This window comes from Strongylocentrotus purpuratus, unplaced genomic scaffold, assembly GCF_000002235.5.
Source record: "Strongylocentrotus purpuratus isolate Spur 01 unplaced genomic scaffold, Spur_5.0 spur5_scaffold_16, whole genome shotgun sequence".
In the NCBI taxonomy this organism is placed as follows: Eukaryota; Metazoa; Echinodermata; class Echinoidea; order Camarodonta; family Strongylocentrotidae; genus Strongylocentrotus; species Strongylocentrotus purpuratus.
This window is the reverse complement of record NW_022145601.1, coordinates 24,517,115-24,544,228: the sequence shown is the minus strand read 5'-3', so window position 1 is coordinate 24,544,228 and position 27,114 is coordinate 24,517,115. Positions and strand designations below refer to the sequence as shown.

At 37.0% G+C, this 27,114-nt stretch overlaps 1 protein-coding gene and 1 long non-coding RNA gene across 2 annotated transcripts; one reads left to right on the top strand and one right to left on the bottom strand.

Moving 5' to 3' along the window:
* The first annotated feature begins 1,970 nt into the window (after positions 1-1,970).
* Positions 1,971-27,114, top strand: LOC115918692 (ATPase family AAA domain-containing protein 3-B-like). The gene is made up of 14 exons (XM_030987104.1): positions 1,971-2,265; positions 4,315-4,391; positions 4,629-4,790; positions 5,601-5,670; positions 6,290-6,455; positions 14,233-14,302; positions 15,171-15,383; positions 19,032-19,157; positions 20,181-20,305; positions 20,793-20,844; positions 21,252-21,322; positions 22,211-22,378; positions 23,127-23,235; positions 24,032-27,114. Exons 1-14 carry the CDS (start codon positions 2,040-2,042, stop codon positions 24,185-24,187), a joined length of 1,791 nt encoding a protein of 596 aa, XP_030842964.1. The 5' UTR covers positions 1,971-2,039; the 3' UTR covers positions 24,188-27,114.
* LOC115924587 lies at positions 6,947-7,929 on the bottom strand. Its single transcript, XR_004064376.1, has 2 exons — positions 7,422-7,929; positions 6,947-6,979 (listed from the first exon to the last, which is right to left on the bottom strand). It is a non-coding gene; the product is annotated as an uncharacterized LOC115924587 (long non-coding RNA).

Here is a 27,114-nt window from a genome sequence, read left to right as displayed (position 1 = left end):
AATATTTTCTGATATCAAAATATTTTTCCCGGAACTTGAAAGAAAAATGTAACATACAACATTTTTTCAAGTGATTTTTTGCAATAAATAACAATTCATTAGTGTTCAATAAATGCATATAATTATGCACAATCACACATGTTTCATCTAGTGCATTCGTGTAATTTGTGATAATTTATTGTTAGTCTAATTAGCAATGTCTTAATATTAACAATTGAATCTGATTAGTTAAAGAGGGTCGTTGTGCTGAGAGGCAGGGTAAGAATTATGGAAAGAGGACGGGAGAGTCGAGAAGGCAGAGCTTGTTTATCTACCTCAACTTGCTTTTTGTGAAGGGGACAGAAAGAAGAAGAAGAAAAAACGCGACTGTAAAACGAGAGAAAAGCACTGAAGTATATTTTGGATGAGAAATGGCCTATTAATGTTTAGATAAAGACAACCTTTGGCGGTGGGACTAAAAAGGCGATATTTTCGAAGGAAAGAAATCATTACCGGTGGGACAAGGTGGGAGAAAATAAAAAGAGAGAAAAAGAGAAAGAAAAAGATAGAGGTAGGATAGGGGCCCGTTGTATCAGTTATTTCCTAAATGGGTAATAGTTATGTTCAACAAAACATGGACAAACTAATTGCAATAGTTAAGGTGTATTGAAGAAAAAATCAAATTAACAGGCTAAAGCTGACACACCTTTAAATTACTACATATAAAATTCCAACATATGAAAGGTCCCTCAATTTTGTGCTGAATTTGTTTTCTCCAAACGGACTCCAAATAAAATGACCCGCTAATAGCGTAAATAATAATTGCATACGTTTTACATTTAGTATTAGATAACAGATTGATTCTGTCATTTTCAAAAGCGGAAATTACAATTGACTGTGTTTCCCTTTTTACAGTGCTAGATAAACAAAACTTCTAAACCGCAAAGCTATTGTAAGCTGCAAACTTATTCGTAAATATTATTGTTAAAATATTGGGGAGTGTATATGAGGTCAACTATATCCCTCTCAAAAAATAATTCACGCTTGAGAGTTCATGGGTGAAGTGTGTAGATCCTGTTGCGAGAAACTATAAAATGGCCCACTCAAGTTTTGACAGATGTTTCGAGAAAACAGTAAATATAGGCCTGCTACTAGGTGCAAATATCGTAAGTATTTAAATTTAGAAACATACACGTAATGTTCTGCTATGTCTTAATTTGTCCTAAAATCATATACATATATCGGCCCAGGCATGTAGCCAAGGGGGGGGGGGGGGGGGGCTCGGCCTAGTCGGGTCATGCTCATTTCGGTATTTTGCTGATCTTTATGACACTGATATATAACACACGTCAAATGAAAGAATTCAGATTTGTGCTCATTTTGGTATTTTGCTGATCTTTATGACACTGATATATATAACACACGTCAAATGAAATAATTCAGATTTGTACTTTAATGCTTAGCCCCTCGGAGAGGTCTTAAAGCTTTCGCTCCCCTGGCTGCAATACAAGCATACACGCAGTCACATAAAACAAACCAGCAAACAAAACAAAAAGAGAAAACACTTACAGCAAGAGATAATCATATACCTAGAGAGATAGAATCAGAGAGAGATAGACGTTAAAAAATATAATCAGAGAGAGAGAGAGAGAGAGAGAGAGAGAGAAGAGAAAAGAAAAGAGAGAGAGAGAGAGAGAGAGAGAGAGAAAGAAAGAAAGAAAAGGGGGAGGAGGCGAACGTGGTTGGTAGCATGTATGAATAGTCTTTAAAACAGACTCTATATTATATCACGATCCAAATTGGAGTAAAGGGCAGCGTTATTCAGATTGATCTGTTACATAGTATGTATAAATTGTCAAAATTGATTTATTTGTATAAAAAACAAATACAAAAGTAGATAATATAACAGTTGTATTTTACACCGGCGATAACAAACTAATTAAAAAAAAATTGATCCGAGACTAGGGTCCTATTTTCAACTTTGACCTCGACCATACCGGCTTATTTCCCAATACACGTGCATTACATCAGCGAAGAAATTTCAACTAGAATCTTTTAAAATGTCGTGGCTGTTTGGGATAAAGAAGGATCAGCCTCTGGCAGAGGCCCCACAACTTCCAGTTTTACAAGATGGAGGGGCAGCAGCTCCAACAGGAGGAGGGAAAGATGGAAAAGGGGATAGTGGAAAAGGAGGAGGAAAAGGAGGTGGCTACGACAACTTCAGCAACTTCGATCCGTCGGGCCTGGAGCGGGCGGCCAAGGCTGCCCGGGAGCTCGATTTGTCGGGTGCGTGTTGAACTTTTTATTTCGAAGAACGTTGTCATTTTGTGGGCGATTCCTGTCCTTGATAACAGGATGATCTAATTTTGTTATAAGATTAATTATAAGTAAAGGAACTCTTTAATATATCAGGGATAAGAATATTGGGCGCTAGTTCAGAAACCTAACCAAAATTTTAGTCATTTTGACCCGTAACTCCAATGTGGAGATAAAACTAGGGTGTCTGATCGCGCACCCAATGTTGTGTGCTAAAACCCTTCCCATAGAGATTGTACGCTTCCCTATGTGGTCTACGTGCATTGCGCGACCATCCAAAATTGGTCAATGATTTTATGAAAAAAATTTAAATTCAAACCTTTATAACAAATGATCCTGAAGGTGAAACTCAATAAATGAGGTGTCATATGAAAGAGCAGGTTTTTCTCCATATTCCCCATCGGGGGCCACCCCCAGAATTCTAAAAATATCTTGGTCAAAACAGCGATTGAAATGTTGTTTGCATCCTAGCTCCAAAATTTGCCACTTTCCTGAGCTGCCGCCCCGCGGCTTAAGCAGGGCTAGACGTAAGGATAATATCCAGATGCTTTTTTTTTCGCTAGCCCCAACTGGCCAAGGGATCATTTGTTATAACAGTTTGAAAATACCCTTCCCACATTTTTGGAATCAGCTAATTAGGGAGGCGTGAGCTCCGCTCAGTCCAAACCATGGTTACATCGTAACATGTGCGCTTATAGTGAATGAAAGTATGGGTGGCCGATTCTCGCCATAGAACCCGGAAGTGAATACACGTTGTAGTCAATGGCAATATCGCGGAGATTGTCTCCGCGATATTGCCATTGACTACAACGTGTATTCACTTCCGGGTTCTATAGCGGGAACGGCCACCCATACTAGTCAATGGCACATATCGCGGAGACAGCGTGGCTCAAGCTTGCAAGTCGCGCATTGGCTGAGCAACTTGCGTACGATATGCATACGCTTGCATATCGCGCGATACAGCTGTTTGGCTAAATTTAGCAAAACAACATAACTCTGCGTGTACGTCTTTTTCGTCGATTCTGAGCAAAATGCTATGAATATTTCAGCATTTTGAAGGGGCTGTATCTTTTGATAGAAACATCGGCGAGACTTGAAATTTGAAATGTATTATTCTGATTACATTTTTAATTCAAATATCAAACAAAAATGGTGAAAAACGATCCCAAATTGAAAATTGAAAAATCGTTCAGACACCCTAATAAAACACTAAAACATACCGGTACCCAAAATCGAAAATGAAGTAAATATTCATCATATGTTTAAATAAAGATCATGAGTTAAAAATCGTTATGTTTATTACCTGTTTCGTGTAAATTTTCTTGTTATTTTTGGAGTATTTTTCGGAAAAACATTGATATTAGTAGATCTAGTCTAGATCTAGATTCACAGGTTTTTAACTTTTACGGCAAACCGCTGCACAATACAAGTGCACACCGATGGTGGGTTGCGGGCGGGCGCGCGTCTGTGTGAAGTCTTCTACCATATAATGAGGATCTGAGATATTTTTAGAAATCCGAAATGACACCCTTTGGAAATATGGGGATTATTCTGCTCTTTCATATGACACCTCATTCATATGATTGAGTATCACCTTCTGAAATTGCAACTCTCCATGCTGTCATATTTGTGTCCCTTTGTTGGAGATAAAGGAAGATCAAAAGATGTCTTGAATAGAGGGGATGTATATAATGTCAGATGAAGTGAAACACATTCAAGGCAGTCATGAAAAAATGGGATTGTACTAGAGAAAAGTGTTAAGAGGAAGTAAATTTTTTTTGGACCGGTGCTTGTCACTGCTAGAACTTTCATATCGATGAAGAGACAATCACAGATTTGTATGTGTTTGATCAATCAGATACTATGTACAGCAATTTATTTTTTATTGCATCATATTACTTGTTCTATTGAATTCAAATCTGTTTTGTTCAAAGTTTACCATACACATTTATGCCCACTTGGGAGTTTTATTATGGTTGAACTTGAATCCTCATTGCAACGTTTTTCCCTTCTGAACAGCCAATGCTAGAGGAGCATTAGACCTAGCTAAGATGCAAGAACAGACTAAGCAGATGGAGCAGCAAACAAAGATCAAGGTATAAATTGTTTTTATATTACATTCAATATTAGGCTCTTTTGTAAGTTTGTTTATTATTTTTGGTACTTCATTTCTTATCTTATCTTGTGTTCCTTTTTGATGTCTTTTTATTAAAGACTAAGACTAAAGATTAATTAAACCTCTTACAAGGTTTGTTGAGGAGAAATAAATGAACTGATTTTTACAGCAGTATAAAATGGTACTTTTTGTAATGAAAACTTGCTTGTTTTGACAGGAGTATGAAGGAGCTGTGGAGCAGATGAAGCTGGATCAGTCTAGGGTCCAGCAAGAGGAGAAGAGAAAGACCATGTCCCAGGAGACCCAGGAACATCAAAGGAGGGCTCAGTACCAGGACCAGCTAGCAAGGAAAAGATATGATGATCAGTTATCGCAACAGGTGATTTATAGGCTCCTTTACACTGTTTTTAATCTTCTTTAACGCTTACAGGCTTCAGTGGTAAGTGCTTATAAGCACTGTTTTTTTAAATTTTAATTAACATTTTGTTCTGAGTTTTTTTGTTCTAGTTTTGAAACTAGCTGAAAGGTTGTTTATCATGAAGTATATAAAACCTGTATGCAAACAAATGACTGCCGGAAATCACATTTGCTGAAAAAAAGCACAACTCAAATTAATTATAGGAGACTTCATATGCATGTACCTTTGTTAGGACCGTTAACTAGATTTCCTTGTTTGAAATTAGAAATATTTATCACCTGGCTATTACAGTACAGTTTGTACCAAAGTATTATTATGACTTAAATGTTTCGTGCTTAAAAAAGAAAAAAAAAAAAAAAAAAAAAATTAAGGTTATGTCATGAAATCTCAGTATAACCTTTTATATTAAAAAGTTGATATAGTTTGTCGTGTCCATCTTTAGAGCATACAGTATCTTTCAAGCAGCATGTTATATAAAGTCCACATTATAAAGAATTGTTCACTCATGAAGGTCTGGAAAGGTTTAACCTCTCATGGCTAGATCAGTTGTCTTCCTATAAAAACCAGAAACTTTTTCCCTCATGAAACCTCTTTAGAGTTTGTGAGTTGTCCAGATTTGAGAAAGTTTCATGCCATAAACTAGTGGCATAGTTTCAGTGAGGGGCATAACCAATCAAATTATTAACAACAAACAAGATAAAGGAAGTAGAGAGACAGAGAGAACCACAGAAAAGAATAATGTGATGATACTTATTTGATTTTCCAATTTAGAAAAGGATGAATGAAGATAACCTTGCCAAGCAGGAGGAGTCTGTCAGGAAGCAGGAGTCTATGAAACGATGTAAGATTACATGAATCCTTTTCGTACTTGACAAAGAGAAAACCGCCTTAAATTACTTACACATCATGAATGTAAAATTTATGTTATATGAAAAAGAACAAAAAATTGGGGGTGGACGAAAAGAGTTGCACACAACAAAAGGCTCATAATTACACTCACCCTTTCCATGTGTTTGAAAAAAGATAAAAGTAAGAGAAAGAGAAAAGGAAGTAAAAGTGTGTATGGCATCTTAGTTTGTCACCACAGTTTCTTTGGGCAGTTTACAGCATCATATAAAGTGAGGCTGTGCAGTTGATGAAACGGATACCCATTGCGGTGCATTTTATATGAATACCAAGTTTTGTTGAATGGGTTCAATTTTAGTTTATATAAAGTCTCTTTGACTAGAAGCAAAGAATCACCTCTCACCTGAACCAATTAGTATAAAGCAGTCTCATACCACCCAAAATAATGAGCAAGTGTACATTATGAATTATCCACATCATTTTATGTTCATTTCTTTCAAGCAAAATTTCATGGATATGAGACAATGTATAATCAGCTCTATGTGGACTTTTGTCTTTGCGCTTTATCTGCTCAATTACACATAATCACTATTACATTGTTCTTCACTTGATAGCATCGATGGATTATGAAGCAGAATTGAGGTTGAAGAACGACATGAAGAAGATCGAAGCCGAATTGAGAGGGAAAGCTCAGATAGAGAGAGAAAATAAAGATATTAGGAAGGATCAGATCAGACTTGAAGCAGCAGAGTACAGGGAAACAGTACTGCAGTCAATCAAGTAAGCAGGCCTGATAAAAACCTGATTTTTTTTTTACCCTATTTTTTCTTCTTCCCGATTTTATCTTAATTTTCCTGATTTTCCCCTTATTTTCTCTATTCTTCCCCTATTTTCCCTATTATTTCCCAATTTTTCTTACTCAAAAGGGGGGGGGGGGGATGTTGTGAGATGCCATTCCCCCCCCCCCCCCCAAATCCTCTTCTTTTCTTTCTTTTTTTTTTTACTCAAGGTGGGCTCACTATCACCCCTGAGTAAGATGAATGTTCTTAAATCACTGGAAAAACTAAAAGGCATACAATTTGCAGGCATTCTATAAATAAAGGTATTCTGGGTTTATGTAGCATTTAATTCATTGTCAATGTGTTAAGGGCTTTACATATATTATTACCTTGCTCATCGGATTCAGGCTTTCCTACATACAATGTGTGGTGGACGATTTGGCGAACTAACTAGTTGCCCAAGACCCATAGTAATGACACCATGCACTGTAATTTGGTTATAGACTGTAGCAGGCAAGGTTCAATCTGCAATTTTAATAGAAAGATAAACAACAATAAATCATCTTGCATAAACTGACATGAAAATAACATATCATGTATCAAATTAAATATACCCTGAAAATCCTAATAACTGTTATCATAACAAAGGAAAACAAACAATGCCTTTCTCACTATATATCTGACTACGGTAAATACATGCAACAAATAATAACTCACCGACGGTGACTTTGACATTCTTCAAGGTCATATCATTATACTACTACGTACATGTACATTAAGACGCACTACCGTGCACGACAATTACGTAACCTACATACACGTGTACAATCTTTCACTTGAACGATTCATTCATGTCATATTTCATCATCTCAAATTAGTGTCATAAACATCATATTTCATTAAGCTATCTAGCTGTAAAGACAATATAACTCATAAACTTCAAGATAACATATTCATTTCTACTTACATCATTGGGCTTGTATCACAAAATTAAACGAAAACTTAGGCAACTCTGGGAGGCAACTATCCCATGACGTGGAAAATCAGTAACACACAAAATCCAGTACGCCCTCAAGCGACCTAATCCATACACTTTCTACAAAGCGACGCCTGTGACATCACAAGAATCGGCTTAAAGCAAAACGTCATCCTGTACTCCACATTCCGGCCCTCTTAAATGAGAAGCCTTTCTGAACATTTAACAATACTTTGTTCATTTGAAACATTTCAAAATTAAGTCTATCCACAATTGCTACTTGCAATAAATCATTGTTCCTTTAAATTCTTCAACTTCTTATACTGTTCAAGTGACCTTTTTTTTCTTCACACCTTTAAATAACTAATCACCCTTAACCTATTCAATGATCTTGACCATTAATATCAACATAAAATATCTGAAGAGTTTCTTTTCAGCAAACAACTAAGTAATTTCAAAAGCTTTGACATTTGCATAAAATGCCCCAAGTGTATATCAAATGCACTACATACATGTAAAGCAAATATCCTTCTCAACATCACCATGACAACCCTATCAGAACTCCCAACATTCCTTGTCAGAATTTAGAATCATTTTGGTAAACATCGACGACTCCAAAGATAACTGTAAGCAACCACGCTGCTTCCTCACTATAATTCCCGACACCAGGAATGACACTAAAAATGTTTTAATCCAAAACTAAATCCTCCTACTGACTCAGACGATGGGAGATCTGAGAGTGATGTGTCAAGTTAAACATACAACCAACAACTAGACTGTACCGTAAACACACATTTATGTTTGTAAGTAACTTTCTACTCGAGCTTCACATGAGCTGAACTCTTGACCTTTCCTAATTTAATACCCTTTGTATTTGGAACACTGTACTAAAAGGCAAACTACATGTATACTACATGTGCCTTGACATGAGGAAGGATAAATTTCCAAATATGCTTAATTCCTGATAAGCAGGCATACTTTCAAATAAAAATTTGCATATATTGCATTAATCAACAGACAACTAGTAGAACCTTTCTACACACAACTCACATTTTCTGTGTCTGAATATATGAAATAATCTTTTACAACTTTACCACTATACTACCAAGAAAATGATATGCAAACCAATTCTGGAATAAATTCCATCTTAAACCAGAATGTTAAATGAAGCAATACATTTACATAATTGTATATACAGTAATCTGATAATCACTGAAGCTACAACTGTACATTTACTGCAACTTAAATGCTGCTAAATGCCATGTTTACATTTTACACTGGAAAAATAACAAATCGAGTGAAAATTTGCAAATTACTCCATAACTTCAAGTGTAATACACTAATGTTCATTAGTTCATGAGTCTTTGAATTGCAGACAGTCATTGTTCTATAAATGTATCAGTTTATGTCCTCTTCTTGTAAGCCGTTCAGTTTCTCAATTCTCAGTTATCAGTCACTATTAGGTTGCTATGGTGACTAAATCTGAATCGTCGGAGAGTTCCAGATCACTAGACGATTCATAACTCAACAAATTTCTATCCTCGCGGTGAATAGGAATTGTCACATTTTGACACTTTCATGTAAAATAAATGTTGGCGATATCATGACATCACATTTCATGATAATAACATTTCTGCTCTAATTGGATCCTTCTGATTTCCAATCAAAAATCACTGACAAACGATCTTCATATGATCATATCTCTGCGACGACATCCTCTGAGACACAAATTCTCCTTGATCATGAAATTTATATATCTCAAAATTTCTCTTTCTTATATGATTAAACATCACGTGATCCATGAATTCCAAATGAGGGCAATTAACAATCTCCTTCCAAAATCAGGCACAATTTCGAGATAGGACGAACAATTACGCTATTCTTTGTCTTGATGTTCGCACTACGGGTGAAGCCTTTCTTGTCTGGGAAAGTTTGAAGTACTCTTCCCAGCAGCCACGAATTCCGCGGAGTGTTTGCATCGGCAACCAGCACCAAGTCACCAATCTGAAGATTGCGATGCGATGGTACCCATCTTTCTCTTCTTTGCAACTGCGGTAAGTACTCTCTAGACCAGCGCCTCCAGAATACGTCGGCGAGATACTGTATTTGACGCCACCTCCTTCTCGAGTATACATCTGATCTGTCCGTCACTGTTGGTGGCAGTTGCGGCTTCCTGTTCAGCAGAAGTAGGTGATTGGGAGTCAAGGCCTCAAGATCATTGACATCATCTGATACACTTGTTAGAGGCCTGTTGTTGACGATGCTCTCAATTTCGCAGAAGAGAGTTGTCAGACTTTCACCTGAGAGCACCTGTTGCTTAGTTACTGCCAGTATGAGCTTTCTCACAGTCCCAATCTGCCTTTCCCAGACTCCTCCAAAATGGGAAGCAGTGGGTGGGTTGAAAGTCCATTTGATGCCTTTCTGGAGCAGGTCTGCGCTGATTTGAGCTTTGTTCCATCCATCTGTTTCTCTTTTCAGCTCTCTCTCAGCGCCCACAAGATTAGTGCCATTATCTGAGAGCATCTCCTTGATATTGCCCGTGCGAGCGATGAAACGACGAATGGCACTGATACAAGAGTCCGTATCCAAAGAATGAGCGACTTCCAAATGAATGGCGCGTGTGGTAAGACATGTAAACATGACTCCATATCTCTTCTCCATGCTGCGACCCCTTTTAACCTCAAAGGGGCCGAAATAGTCAATGCCAACCTTGGAAAATGGAGGCTCGTCAGGTAACAGTCTATTCTCAGGCAGGTCAGCCATCTTCTGACTCATCATCTTCCCTCTTTGCCGCCTGCACATGACACATCTGCTAATCATGCTCCTGATAGCTGCTCCTGCTCCAAGCATCCAATACTTCTCACGAAGCACAGAAAGGACATAATTTCTTCCACTATGCCCTGCCTTTACATGAACATCTCTCAAGATCAGATCTGACACGTGACTTCCCTTGGGTAAGACGACTGGGTGTTTAGCTTCTAATGGTAGAGCTGATCTCTCCAATCTTCCTCCAACTCTAAGAAGACCCTCGTCTATCTTAGGGTCCAGCTTGTAGAGTTGACTTGTCTTTGTCACTTTACCATCTGAATCGGTCAATGATTCAATCTCCTTCTGGAAGAAACGTTTTTGCACGTAATGCAAAATTCTCTTCTCTGCTTTCTGCATGTCGTCGTAACTGATCCTTTTGAAGTCCCTCAGCTCTTGCTCTGTCTGGGTTTTTCCTTTGAGTTTCAACCACTGCAGATCTTCAGGCCTCTTCCGAAATGGAATGGGAAGTTGATAGTGATCACCATCTCTGCAAACTCCTTCCTGCCAGGTCTTCAAGGCTTTCTGATCATTGATGGACATGCTCTTTTCATCATCATGAAGGTATTCTGTCCCTTCTAGCTTCCAAAATTTGTGAACTTGTTCTTCCAGGAGCATGTTACCATCATCAGAGATGAAGCTAGACGAGGCTTGAAAACTCTGTAAACTACTTCCATTTCCAAGTGGACCATTTAACGTCCATCCAAGTATTGTCTTGACAGCATAAACTTCACCAGGTTTACCTGCTTTGATTTCAAGTGGCATCAGGGCTTCAGGCACATCTTGTCCAATCAGTATGGTTACTTGATTCTTCCCCGTGACTGGAAGATCAATACCACAAAGATGTTGATATTTCGAAATATCTTCCTCCCTGGCCATGTTTGCAGTACTGATGTTCAGGCTGGGACGAGTTAGAAATTCAGCCTCTATCATCTTGTCTGCTGTGGAACCTTTAACCCTCAACTTGACGGCTTCGCATTCCATTGCTCTTTTAGGGCTTTCCAGTGTTGAGACCTGAATGACTTTCTTTTTCCCCTTTGTCTGGAGCACATCTATTAATTCTTGCAGACAGAATGAGTTCGTAGAACCAGGGTCCAGCAAAGCTAAGGTCTCAATGCTTTGTCCACCATCTGCAGCACTGACAGTAACCGGAATTATTGGAAGGGCTACTCTGCAACCTCCGGCCCTCGTGGCATTGGAACTAGCATGAGATGCTACATCATAGTCAGTCTGAGTTGATGAGTCATTCGATTCCCTTCTTGTTCTCCAAGGTGTAGGATTTCCTGAAGATGGTCTCATCCTTCTCCCGGTATGGAGGAACTTGGTATGCCTTTGATTGCACCCCTTGACTGAGCAGGTCCTATTAAGGATGCACTTTGAGGATACATGACCAGGTAACAAGCAATTGAAACATAGCCTGTTCTTGAAGGCAAAATCAAAGCGTTCATCAGGCTCCATGGCTTTAAATTCCTGGCAGCCGAAAAGGTCATGGCTGTCCTGACACATGATGCAGTTCTTGGTCGATGAATTCACAGAGGTAGTAAACATGCTTGCCTGACCTCTACCTGACACAGATCTTTCCTTTACACTCCTTGCATTTCCTAGATTCTTTGGTCCACCCATAAGTAAGGCTCCAAATACAGGATCATTGAGTTCATCAGCTGCACCGGTGATGAATTCAACTGCATGCTGGATGTTAGGCTGTCTGCCACTATCCCTGATGGTCTTTACGAAACGCAACCATCGGCTCTTCAGATGGAATGGCAAACGTTCAATGACCTTCACCAGCTCACTTCTGCTGCTCATCTCGTGAAGCATCCCAAGGGCCATCAAAGTTTCAGCACAGGTCTTTAGCTGATCAGCGAAATCCCTCAGATGTTTAGGATTGCTCTGAATAACTGGACCTTCCGTGACCTTCCTAATCCAGGCGTCACTGATCTTATGGTCACTTCCAAAGCGATCCATCAGAAGCGTTCTGGCATGAAAGTACCCATCATCTTGATGCATCATGAGACAACATTGGATTATGTCTTTGGCAGCTCCCGTACAAAGATGATACAACTTGAGCAGCTTGGCGTTATTGTCCAATGATGAATTTCCGATGACACTATCAAATGATCGTATGAACTCAAAGAAATTCAACGGGTTACCATCAAAAGACATAATGTTGGTACTTGAAATTGTGATGGCTTCCAACAGCTGTTGATGTTGTCTCTGTCCTTGCTGTAGATGATGTAAGATGTCAGAGTCCATCTTACCAGTTATCTTTTCATCTTGACTGGTCAGTATCTGGTTTTCACTTGCTGGCTTCATTCTAGCAGGAGTTGATGAACCTTGTTGTGAAGGTTCAGACTTGGAAGGCTCAGTCTTCTGTTCTATGGACCGAGTACCTCTATATACGGTTTCCTCCGCTTCCGCGATCTTTAATCTAGTCTTCAGAAGAAGCTCAGCTTTCCGTTGTTTAAGCTTCATTTCTTCTATCTCAAGTTCTTGTTGGTCTTTAAGAGCTGCTACTTCTGCGGCTAAGGCAGCTCTCTTAGCCTTCGCCCGTATCCTCCAACTCGCCGAGGTGGTGCTACTCCCCCTTTGGCTAGCTGAGTCCTCAGGTCTAATACTGTCCGACTTGTGGTCCTTGAAGGTAACCTCTGGATCTGTGCTGCCATCCATGCCGGTTACGCTCATGATGGAGGATATGACAGTCACACAAGTTGATATTGAACTGTTGTGGTGGACGATTTGGCGAACTAACTAGTTGCCCAAGACCCATAGTAATGACACCATGCACTGTAATTTGGTTATAGACTGTAGCAGGCAAGGTTCAATCTGCAATTTTAATAGAAAGATAAACAACAATAAATCATCTTGCATAAACTGACATGAAAATAACATATCATGTATCAAATTAAATATACCCTGAAAATCCTAATAACTGTTATCATAACAAAGGAAAACAAACAATGCCTTTCTCACTATATATCTGACTACGGTAAATACATGCAACAAATAATAACTCACCGACGGTGACTTTGACATTCTTCAAGGTCATATCATTATACTACTACGTACATGTACATTAAGACGCACTACCGTGCACGACAATTACGTAACCTACATACACGTGTACAATCTTTCACTTGAACGATTCATTCATGTCATATTTCATCATCTCAAATTAGTGTCATAAACATCATATTTCATTAAGCTATCTAGCTGTAAAGACAATATAACTCATAAACTTCAAGATAACATATTCATTTCTACTTACATCATCCTGTACTCCACACAATGTATGCACATTCTTCACTTCTTGGGGAGCATACTAGCCAGATGCCAATTTGTAAAAGCTCACAATGCTGAGCAAACTACAGTTATTTTTCCATTTGTTTACAAATTTGCTTTTATGACATAAGAAAAAGAAAGAATATAGTTCCTGATATTTTGTTTATAATATGTAATCTCTAGGTTTACTGGAATTATCAAGTAAAATTAATAGCACAGGCAAAGGCAAGATAAATGAAAGTGACAAGTTAATTATCATCTTATTTTAAAACTAAAGTGGGCAAATGTTTGTTCATCTGTATTGTGATAAAAAGGTAACTGTCAAACCATTCCAGGAATTTCAAACTTTATCTAGTTCGCATTAACATAGAGGGATAAACTCATTTAAGGTAAAAGGTCTTTATTAAGGATTGATTTGGGTAACAAGTTCATGTAAAATACATAAATTTCTCTTATTTTCACATAGTTTTATTTGAGGTGGATGAGTGGGTTTTACATAGTATCATTTTGTTTCATTGCTATTTATGGAAACAAAGTCAAATATCGTGAGTAAATTTTTTTAATTTTTAAATTTTTTTTTTTTTTGATTGCGAGGCAAAATGGTGAAGTGTTATAACAGTTCTGAAAACCAGCGCAATTATGTGTATTAGCAGATGTCTAGCTCTTATTTAATAATTCCAAGTTACATGTAGCAGTTTCTCCGTGATTTCTATTTCAGAACGGCAGGAAATATTCTTGGAGAAGGTTTCAGAAGCTTTATATCTGACTGGGATAGAGTAACAGCCACAGTAAGTTTCTGAGGAATTATTATAATTATTCTGCATCTAATATCTTTGTACAAAAAGAAAATGCATGATTTTCTGCTTGAAATTCAAAATGTGTTAATTAATTGTGAAATGACATAACATAGAACAATGTTTTATCTCAAGATAAGACAAAAAGGAAGAAGATAAAATTGTACTCAACAATTTGATTCATGACACATCTCTGTCAAATATGTAATGTACTAGATTGTTGTTTATATTTCCTGCTCTTGTCTTCCTTTCTCTCCTTAATGTTGTTTTGTGTATACATTATGTACAGGCCTGATAAAAACCCGATTTTTTTCCCAATTTTTTTCTTCTTCCCGATTAAAAAAAAAATATTAAAAAAAAAAAAAAAAATAAATAAATAATCAAAAATCATTTTTTAAAATTTTTTTTTAACCAGATTTTTTTTTCTTCCCTATTTTATCCTGATTTTCCCGATTTCCCTCTTAGTTTCTCTATTCTTCCCTATTTCGCCCTATTTGGCCCTCAATTTTCTTAATCAAAAGGGGGGAATGTTGTTAGATGACATTTTTTCCCCGTGAATCCTCTTCTTCTTTTTTTTAGTCAAGGGGGGCGTGGTTGAGGGGAAAACAAAAAAACCTATTTTTTTTTTAGTGCTCACTATCACCCCTATATGTAATATTTTTCATTTTTATTTGTATATCTGTTAAGGGGTCATTTCAGACAAGCCTCATTGTGGTTTTTATGATCTTACCACTATTACAGTAATAATTTGTCATTGATTTATATGTGTTGTTTTTACAGTGGAAAATAAATGATTTGATTTGATTTGAAATCGTTGGCACTGTAATGGATAAAGAAGAGTCCTTTATTTTTTCTTTGACAGGCAGCAGGAGTAACGTTACTAGCCCTGGGTGTGTATTCAGCCAAGATGGGTACGGGCGTCGGTGCCCGCTACATCGAGGCCCGTCTAGGCAAGCCGTCGTTGGTCAGAGAAACGTCGAGACTCACGCCGATCGAAGCCGTCCGTCATCCCATCCAAGTGACCAAAAGGATCTTCAACAATCCCAAGGATGCTCTAGCAGGTGTTGTATTAGAGGTAAGCAGCATCTGGACCCTGTTTCACATAACTTGTTATCAATAACAAGTTACAATAACTGTTACAAGCTTCTGAAATCGTGGCATTTGATTGGCTGAGAGTAAATTTGATGTAGGAATTTAGCATTTGTTATCGATAAGAAGTTTTGTGAAACAGGCACCGGTTTAGATAGATAGATAGATAGATAAATGGTATTATTTGATTCATTTCCATGTATCGCAGTTACAAGTAACTGAATTGTGCATGAATAAAACATTGATGGTGAAGACAATTATACATTTCAAGAGATATCACAGTAAAAAGTACCTGAATTGCACATGAGTAAATTGCTGGAAAAAGCAAGTATACATTTCAAGATGTCACACTACAATCTACATAATTATGAAGAGCGTGTATATACCATTAATCTTATACAATATTTCAATTTAAAAATTTGAGTTAAAAAAGAAAGAGAGATAGGAAAGCAGGAGAGAGAGAAAGAAAGCGATATAAAGAGAGAGAGAGAGAGAAAGAGAGAGAGAGAGAGAGAGGGGAGAAAGGGGACAGATGGACAGAGAGGGAAAACAATTATGTACATGCTGATAAAATACAAAGATACATTGCAAGACAAATATGAATATTATTAGGTGAACATTAGAGATATTAAAATATAAATATAGATATGCATCTCATTCTTCATGTCATAAAAATTACATTGACAAACTTGGTAAAAAATCAGACCTCAAATTTATGAATTAATTATATACTATTTGTTTCAAAGTATATAAAATACAATCATAAAAAACTTTTGTTATACAAGCGTATCAAATCTGGGATTGGGCTATTCTGCATACGTTTAGTTTTGCACCTGGGTTCAGGGATCTTGTTAGTTCTTCGCAAAGTTCTATTGTGTGCTCTTTGGGGTATAAATTGTTTGAACTGGTTTGTGCATGATAGAGTTTTTTTAAAGAAGATAACACATAAGTCATTTCGACGACTTTCCAATGTTTGTAATTTCGATTTAGTAAGAGCGTTTGCGTAACTATGGTAATCCTTTCTAAAGATAATCCTCAATGCACGTTTTTGTATTCTTTCTATGCGTTGTTTTTGTGCACTAGTGAGGCCTCCGCTCCAAACTTGAGTGGCATATTCAAGGATTGGGCGAATATAGCCAATAAAAATAGTAATCAGATCTTCATGTGAAAAACCGAACTTCCCTAAAGAACGGAGCATATATAGTTTCGCATTCGCTCTTTTTTCAATATCTCTGACATGGGCTTCCCACTTCAAATCGTTTTGTATCGTGACACCAAGTAATTTCACCTGTGAAACAGTTGAAAGAACACAATTTTCGAGAATGATGGAAGACTGATTGACTGGTACTCTTGAAAAGCAAATGTCCATTTTGATACACTTCGCAGGATTCAATTGCATTTTATTAGTATCAGCCCACAAAGATAAACATTCTACAGCTTCTTGCATGTTTGAAATTTGGTTCGTTTTACGACACTCAACGAGGGTTAGATCATCGACATATTTAAACATATGTATGCTTTCATTTTTTTGGAGCCAGAGGAATGTTGACTGTGTTCAAGCATATAAGTGAAAGCCCTTCTGGCTCCAAACAGACAGTGTATGTATCTATCTATTTACAATTAACAACTGATTTATTCATACTCCTTGTAAATTTAATGTGTTTTTGCTTCATGTGTTCATAACTCAAGAATGAAAGGTGGACTGTTTGAATTAGGGCCTTTGTTGAATACTTTTCGATGACACATTTGGAAGAAAAATAAATTTTGGACAAATCCATTTTTCACATACTTCTAATATTTCAAACTTTGTAAGGGTATGAATAATTTCGGGCTAAAGGGGTACAGGGGGGTGTTTCACAAAGATCCTAAGTTGAACTTATCTCTAAGTTGGACTTAAAATTTATGGGAAGCCATTAGCATCCTTGAAAACATTTTGTAATTTTTTTTTAGAAGGCATAAAATGTTGATTCAAATCTTTCATATTTTCTATTATCATGGGAGATTTCATATTCTTGATGTGGAATTGATGAAAAGTCTAAAATACTCCAATTTTTGCTTTTGAATATATTTCATTTTAAGGCTCCAATGGCTGTCCATACTTTTTAAGTCCAACTTAGTGTTAAGTTCTACTTAGGATCTTTGTGAAACACCCCCCAGATCCTTTAATTCAGAATGACTCCCAAGGTTCCAATTACAATTATAATGCCATTACCCTGTCACTTGCTCTCCTCAAGGCTACTCATGATAAAACCAACTATAGGCGCATTTATACTGTCAAATACCTCATTTTGAAAAGTCGCGATGTTTCGTGCACCCGGTTACACTTGTGCTGAAACATCACCGACGGAGCTGTTCAGCGATGTTTTGGCGTGTTTCGGTTGGTAATGCGCATGTGCAGTCTTCCCGACCTTTGACCCCGGCCTGCTATAAGATTTTTAGCTAGCGCTATCTATATAGCTAGCTAAATAGCGATACATCCCATGCGCATGCATGCGATATGTTTTGTTTATCTCGCGTGTAGTATTTGAGGCAAGAGTGGATAAGTTACGAAGTACGGACTACGGCTGCTGATTCAGTTTTCCCAAATTCAATCGAAATCTAGTAGTAAAAACGATATGGGAAGGTTAAGAAAATCATCGTTGTTAATTGGAATTATGAGAATTCGCCGACGTCATTTCTCTGAAGCCCTTTTCCCCACGTTTGCAGGGACGCTTGGAAGTCTGGTGGAGGAGCTCTCCCTGCCTCCACATCGAAATCAAGAACTTCATCTCATCATCAGTCCAATGGGAATTGTTCACTTCCATGGTGATATTAATTAATCTAACAAAACACTCAAATACTACTACTAGACAGATATGGCCAGACGGGAATAACGAAGATTGAATAAAGGATGAGTTAACGGAATTGGAACAAACGGAGCTGAATGAACGGATAACACGCGCGACGATGGAAATGCTATAAATATCACACGGGAAGAACGTGTTTTAAAAGAGCGCGGGTAACAATCCGGAAGTGCCGGAAGTCACGTGCCTAACATCGCGATGTTACAACTGCGAGCGGTTATACTTGCCAAACACGCCAAAACACGCCAAAACACGCCAAAAGATCACACTTCGTTTTGGAATGTTTGGGGCTTGGCATGTCTGCCGGTAAAGCGTAGTTGCCCTTGGTAACATCGCGGCCAGGCTCCGGTTTGGCATTTTTTGGCGTGTTTGGATGACAGTGTAACTGCCCCTTATGCATGTGAAATGGAAATGAAACTTCTCCATTTAGTTTCATATGATATTGCAAGATGACTTGTTATCAATGATGCCTTTGAAATAACACCCTTTATTAGCAGAATGTGTGGAGGCCAGCCTTTTTGGGGGAGAATTATTTGAGTGTAGTATGTGTAAAATAAAGTAAATTGTATCCCTGCTCAACTTTTATTTTGACAAAGAAAGCCACAACATTTTGTTCAATACAACAAATCTTCTATAAATCCTGATCAGAACTAACCTATAATGTACTGACAATTCACGAGACAGTAGGGAAGCTTTGCCTGAAATGCTTACAAAAATTGGATGCATTTTGTCTTGTAATTCTTTTAAATCATTCTTCTTACGCCTTCTTTAACCTTTGACCTGTTTTGTAGCCAAAGCTCGAGGAGCGTCTTCGGGAGATCGCCATAACAACTAGGAATACCAAAGCAAACAAAGGCATGTACAGGAATATACTCATGCACGGACCACCGGGTACCGGCAAGACTCTCTTTGCCAAGGTAAGAACAACGTGAGATGTTGAATGCCAGGAGTGTCAAGTCTGATAGACATGATTGGCTATACAAGAATCCACTAATTTTGTTGGTGCTGTTGTTTTTTTGATTTTCAGAAGTTTTTTTCTTCAACCACATTTTGTTCTATTACATATTACTGACTCTTTGCAGTGAAAGAGATTTTGAAAGGAACTTTTATTTCTTAATTCATAATTGCCGATCATGAATTTGAAGTATCATACACTGTGAGGTTGCTAGGGATAAGAGATGTTGTATTATTTATTCAATCAGCAAAACCATAATTATTTAGATACCATTATGTTGTAAAACAGGGAAATTTCATTGTTTTTGTTGGTGATCCAGATTCATGCAAGTTTCACATTAAAAATGATAGAATAACATTCAATTTCTTGCTTTCTTGATTTTCTTGCTATGAAAATAGCAGTCCTTACAATTTCACAAAACTTTCTGGTTGCAAAAGTTTCTGGTTTAAGGTACATGTATATGTACTCTAAAAGGCGTGGGACATACTGTAGATGGGCATTGATGTTTTATTTATTTATATAAGATTACCTGTCATGCTTGCTGTATATAGATGTTATGTTATACTATATTCTTGGTAGACATACATGTAAATTTGCATTTTCCACCATCTACCTACATGTAGGTGCCATAAACTTGGTACGTGGCAGGATTTAGTCCTTAGATATATGGTTGCCAGAGCTAAAGCCAGGGTAATAACGTCCAAAGTCCTTGAAAAATCATGGATGGCAGTTTTCAGGCAATAGCCTGAATTCAGGCCCTGGCAAGTTATTTTCAGACCATAGTTTAGGCTTTTTTGTGTACAAAATAGCTCATTCTAGGTGATTTTCAGACCCTCTGATCAATTCTAACTGGCATCCCTGAGAAAGACATATAGACATTACATTGTATGTGATATGTGCTATACAAGAACTGCATTTTATTATTATTATCATCATCATTATGATTATTATAATCTGTATTTCATTTGTATTTGTATCACTACAGAAACTTGCCATGCATTCAGGGATGGACTTTGCCATTATGACAGGAGGTGATGTAGCCCCCATGGGGAAGGAGGGAGTCAGTTCAATACATAAATTATTTGACTGGGCTTCTACAAGCAGAAGAGGGTAAGAATGTATATTGGATTCTGATGTCAAAACCTGCACATCAATTGATTCTGACTTATAAATTGGCCTGATTTCCACCCCAAAAATTAAACACAAACAGACATTTTTAAGCCAAATCAGGACTGAAATGACCATGTTGTTGTTGATAGGGGTTACCTTGACCACTTTTTCTAGGATCAGGTAACAATTTTATGCAGAAAAGTTCCATTCAATCTCCTTTGCTGAAAATAACGATCGGAAGAATAACCCATGACCATAGGTGATAATAATTATCAGTTTTGGGCTGAGAAAGTGGCCAAAATTGCTAAAACTCAAGTAGTGTCAATATATAGGACTAATATTTTTGGAATAAAAGCAAAGTTTTACCCCGGATAATCTATTTTAACGGTCCCTACCAAAGATTCTGATTAAATCTTGATTTCCCCTTGGGTATATGAATGCCACAGCTAATATTTAACGTTATTGTTTTTCTTTTCTCTACTTCCAGATTACTACTGTTCTGTGATGAAGCTGATGCATTCCTGAGGAGGAGAAATGCGGTAAGTAAAATCTTTATTTCTTTCTGATATTTAAACAGGTAGAGCATTTTTACCAATAGTGGGGTATTCCATAAGGCCCTGTTTGATAATAACAATAATCCATAACAAAAATGAATTCAAACTTACAACACCAATTAAAAATACAGAGGAAAATGTACAATAGAGTCTGTATACAAATCCTTTGGTATCCTTGCAATAGATATTGATTTGTCAAGAAAATATAATTGCATATTTGAATACGTTTACATATGTACAGACAGTAAACATTGGTTAACCAGATGAAGTAATCATGAATGAATCATGAACTTTTGTTTCATTCAAATCAAATTAAATTTTAATCATCTAGCAATTATGTGTGTCAATGTATTTAAAGTTTGTTGTGCTTTTTGTAATTTTGTTTGCTGCAGGAAATAATAAGTGAGGATCTCCGTAGCACACTTAATGCCTTTCTGTATCGTACTGGTGATCAGTCGAACAAGTAAGTAGCTTGTTAAAATGCCTCTTTGTAGCCCAAAAGTTAAATGGAGGATGTTGATGAAAGTCAAAAGGATACCCTTTAGGGTACTAGACAACTGCCCCACCCTTCTTTTTTGCTCTAGAGTGCCTGCCTTTCAGACAAATTTGACGGTTGGTGTTTATTTTTAGGAGATTTACTCTGTAGCTGTTCTTCAATATATATATATTATTTTGTGGCAGTATTATTTAATTGTATTCAAACTTTAAAAACTTCACAGATTATATTGTTTTGTGTTAATAAATCTTATAAGAATGAAAGATAAACAATGACGAAAGGCAAAGCACTTTTTTCTAGCAGTACAAATAACCCCATCCTTCATGTATGTTGTAAAACAATACCAACAAAGAAAAATATTGATTTGGTCTTCACCAATTAGATGCCACAAAAAAACAAATCAAATTTCCACAAAATCCATGACTGACCCAAAAGAGCAATTGAGATTAATTCTAGATTTGCTCAAGGTTTTTATTTAAAAAACTAAAAGATGAAGTAGTCTTATTTTCTATGAAATTAATATTTGTAATGAATATATTACTTGATGATTGTGTTTCTTTGCAAAATCTCCATTTTCAAAACACATTGGATTAGTTTTGTGTCATAGCCCGAGTCAGACAAAAGTAAATTGTATGCTGACCTGTTCTGTTTCACTGTTTGTTCTTTGTAATTGTTATGCTTTACTGAGTAGGGGGAGGGCCCGGGGGGGGGGGGGGGGGGGGGGGGGGGGGAGGTATTGGTGACTTTCTTCCTCTAAATTCATGTTAGTAAGTTTAATACCGGGGTAAGTTTGATTGTGTCATCACCACACTGTACCGGTCATGTAATCAATACCAATATCTTCCTTCCCCTTAGATTCATGTTAGTGTTGGCGAGTAACCAGCCAGAGCAGTTTGATTGGGCTATCAACGATCGTCTGGATGAGATGGTAGGGTTTGATCTGCCAGGCCGCGAGGAGAGGGAGCGCATGGTCAGGTTATACTTCGATAAGTATGTCATTCAGCCTGCTTCACAGGGCAGGAGGTAAGTGTGTAGTCCCATGTATGTGTTGTGATGTAGGGTTTCTTAATTCATGTGTAGTCCCATGTATGTGTTGTGACGTAGGGTTTCTTATTTCATGTGTAGTCCCATGTATAGTTGTTGTAGATGCTTTTATGTATTCCTATCCCTCACATGACTCTTCTGGAAGGCATTCATGTATTAAGACTATGTTTCCGTTTTGAAAGTTAGAGTTGACATTGGCTTCACAAAGAGAACTGTTTAAAGGTAGTGCCATGAGAACAAGATATTCATGTACTGTAAAATTAAGAATATGATAACACTTGTAGAATACTTGAACCTTTCATAAACCTTCTCTACACTGTGGGATTTAAATGATATTTTGGCTTTTTTTTGGCTTAGAATACCTCTAAACTACATTTTCTTCACGTAAACAGAAACTTAATGTATTGTGAAAAATTAAAAACTCAGAATGTGACTCTTGATTGTTCATTTACAATAGCTATTCATTGACATACGGTGCTGCCACATACACAGAAGGGTGTAATTTTGTGAGCCCACATTTGTGATATATGTGTAGTCCCATGTACCAAATTTGTACACATCATTGCTTAAACTATTAAAATATATTTATTTGCTTTTAATTTGTCTCAAATTCACTTCATTGTTATGTATGCCCACAATTCACTATATGTCTCCCAATTCCGCCAGAAATGTAAATTTTGACAGATGTTATGATAATTCTGAACCCATTTTTCGCACCCATTTGTAGACGTCTGAAGATTGGCACGTTTGACTTCAATGAGAAATGCAGTAAGATAGCTGAAATGACTGAGGGCCTGTCTGGAAGAGAGATTGCTAAACTTGGAGTGGCATGGCAGGTAAGTGGATTATGGAAATAAATAGGCTCAAATTCTGGTAATGATTCATAATATGTTCTCAGCATTCTAATAAACTACACATTAATACTAAGTCTAATAAACAACACATTAAAGGCTATCTGCATTACTTTGGATTGATTAGACCTCCCTATGTGGTCACAGGCAGGTGGTTATCTCATCAACTCAGCTCTCAATTAACTTAAGAAAAAGAGGACCATGGGGACCAACGGGTACTGCATAGGCATTGTTTGCTGTACAGTGTGTCCCCCCCAAAAATATACACTCTTGAAATGGCTGCCGAATAAAAAATATATGATTCTGAGGAAAAAGTTTTATATGTATGGAAAGCTCATACACTCAACTTACATATGACACCAAAAAGTCCGAAAAAAATCCATGCTTCGGTGAGCACTTCTCACGTTTGTAAAGGGTATGAAAATTAGGTGGCGCAGGAATTAGCCTTCCAATTTGTGAGAGGTAAATCCTTTGGCGCTTACAAAATTCATTGGTAATCTTGTTGCTTGTAACAAATATAATTTTTCTATATTACTTATAATTGCAAAGTGATGTATTTTCTGGCATGCATTAAGACAAGTTTTCTCTTGTGGACTTGTACATATGTAGATGTGGTTTGTAAGTCTACTTAGCATTGAATATCAAAAGTTGTTCTTGCCTACCCCAATATTTGAAATTAAGTGCTTACAACATAATGCCTCTGAATTGGCAAGAAAGAAATGGAGGCCTTGGCTACATCTCTCACCATTTTGTGTCATCTTTTATTTTCCTTTTTGTCCAGGCAACCGCATTTGCTTCTGAGGATGGCGTCCTTACGAGTGAGATGATTGACACTAAGGTGATGGAGAGTGTCAAACAGCACAAGCAGAAACGAGACTGGCACCAGAAGGAGGATGCTAGGTTAGACAAACTAGAGAAGCTACACAGTGTGACATAGTGCCCTCTATGGAGATGGAGCTGACAATGATAGAGTATTACAGAGATTTAATGGAATGTGTATCCCACTGCATATGTCTATTTTTCCCATATTGTATTCCCAAATAAAAATCTCTCGGTATGAAAATTAAATAACGGTGCTTTCTGGTTTCACAACCATTAGCTATAGTTATATCAAGACATTTTTTCGTTCATGGATGAAATATATGGATAAATGTTAGACATCGTATGTTTGTATAGGCACATATGGAATCACCTGCCAATGGTTAGATGAGGGTGTTACAACATGGAGGCAGTATACCCCACATTGAAATTGCATTGGTTGTAAGGGTGATTGTGATTGTACTGAATGACAAATGAAGTTCTATCAGAATCTACCAAACTTTACACAAATCATTGTATGGATACAAATATATAGTATCTGCCAAACAGATTTAATAAGAATTGTATAGCTGCTGAGTAATCCGCAAGAAGAGTGAAGATCAATATGTAGTCCCATTTATGCATATGTGTGTCGGTGCTTTTGTAGCATTTAAGTTTGTTTTGCATTATGCTGGTCCAAAATTTCCAGAATACTGTACAACCAGAATTGAGAAACGTTTGCATGCATGAAATATTTGTGAATTTCAGGAGTGGTTCTGATTTGCCAAAGTTTCATGTCACAAAATAATTGAATCACAATTGACACAACACAAAATTTGACTAATTCATGCAGGTTTATTGCTTTGAAAATGGCTGCCCTTAACAATTCGTGAAATGACGTGAAAATGTCATGCTGGACAGTTTCTGGAATAGAAGTTGATTGTGCATTAAAACATTGCATAGTGAATATTTAGCCACTTTTTCCTCAAAGTGGAATTACTTAAAATAATTTGTCTGAATCTTCATGTTGATTTATTCCTTGATATCAAGCTCTTTATGTCATTAAAAAATGAGAAATGGAATTGAATGAAGATCATAGGCAAGTCAGTTTATGAAGTGCAAAGGAAGATGTTGATATTCCAAACTAACTGGTCCCTGTATAACGTGTAGGCCTATTGGTGTATTGCGATCTCTATATTCTGAAATGACATAGACCTTGACATTGACTTCATCTCACAATTTGTTGAATTGATATCATTGTGGTCGATTTGTGAAAGAAACCTTATTCATTCATTCTTCTAGAACATTTACTATTTTCTGGATGATGAAAATACATAACATGTTTTTGTAACTCCTGAATGAGCATCATTTTTAATACCAATTGATTATTTCATATGTATAGTTCAGCATAACAATGTGCAACTACAGGAGTATGTCAAACATCTATTATGCAAATACACTGTAAGACTCTGAAAGATGTATCTAAACTCCATATGGATGGCACGTGTTAAATGAGAGAAAGGTCTATTCATGGTAACTACAAGTTTTCATATTATTTTTCACGTTGAATCCAATCTGAGAAAATCATGTTAATGAATCTACCAGGATTGTGTCAATATGAATATTCATGATATTGTTATGATATATTGATACAGTGATTTTTATTATGTGGAGAATGTATTGCTGTTTGGGAATGCTTAATCTTTGTGAGAGAAAAGCATTATTTTGCATTTTATAAATGCTAAAATCCATCCCTGTTTTACAATTCTGTATCCAGATTAGTATATCAGGAGTGGTTGATTATTTGTCAAGGTGATTTGCCTTTTGTTACTGAATATGATGGTCCTTCATTCTCAGATTAAGCCCTTTATTTGTAGTCGACATTTGTTTACATATCTTGTTTGAACATCTGAAGTTGTAGGCCTATATTGAGTCAATATGGCATGAATGAGCGAAATCAGATTTTGAGCCTGCCAAAATGATATACTGACTGCTGCATAAGATAATGTACATTGGTTTATCCTCTAAACTCTCATCACTATGCCGGGGCGGATCCAGGATTTTCCCAAAGAGGGGGGGGGGGGGGATGAAATTGCGACCTTTATGCCGTGTGGTCCGGCCAACTAAGGGCCTCAGAAAATGTTGAACCTAAAGATGCCCTATGGTACATTCCATGGCATAATCTGAACATTTATGTGAATATTTCTTAGCCCATACCCCCCCCCCCCCTGGATCCGCCCCTGCTAAAACTCCACTTACCAAATATAGTAAAAAGCAGAAGGTATGTTTTTGAAACACGATTGTGATATACGCTCCCCAGAAGGTTTTTGGTCTTTGTATTATTGCCTGTATCTAGACCCTTTTTGCTACTTTTGAGTTTCACCCTTTCGACCAGCTGTAGTAATATGGTTGATAAGACCATGGTGAAAGTTTAAATTACCATTGAGAATTCAGCCCCATATGGAATGTACATGTAAATCTGTTAATTATCTGAAGTACATATGCAGCGACATAATAATCAATATAGTGAACATTTGTAATGACAAACAAATTGACACTCCTGGCGCACTTGTGTAAAAATTGTATAATTGTTGGCATCAAATGGTCAGAAAGACCAAGAGTTCATATTGGATTAATGAACGCTTTTCGCGGGAACTATCGTGATCATGAAACTATTGAATTATGAACCTTTCGAAAGAGTGAATCTTATGAATAATGAACGTCGCCTGTCCGATCAGATCTGAGGCTTTACTCAGTTCCCTGTCTACAACATACAAGTAAATTCTTTTAATAATTAATGTTTCATGTGACAATTGGATGGATTTTTCCAGTATTCCCCAGTGCTTGTCAGCGATTTAAGTACATGCGTTGCATTGATCTATACCAGCCTAGTAAATGAGATCCATTTTTATCTTATCATATCTCCTTTTTATGATATAGTACATACCATGAATTACAAAGTCAAATTGTAAAGTATTTACCTCTATAATAATATACTTTCATAAGTTCTATATGAAATAAAGATATTATTGAATCATAATTGATTTTATGATACATGATTTGAAA

Excerpts from the sequence above, each read along its gene's own strand:
- LOC115918692 (XM_030987104.1), top strand. The coding sequence starts at position 2,040 with ATGTCGTGGCTGTTTGGGATAAAGAAGGATCAGCCTCTGGCAGAGGCC. Across the intron at positions 5,671-6,289 it reads GCAGGAGTCTATGAAACGAT|CATCGATGGATTATGAAGCA; the intron begins GTAAGATTACAT and ends TTCACTTGATAG. Across the intron at positions 6,456-14,232 it reads ACAGTACTGCAGTCAATCAA|AACGGCAGGAAATATTCTTG; the intron begins GTAAGCAGGCCT and ends TTTCTATTTCAG.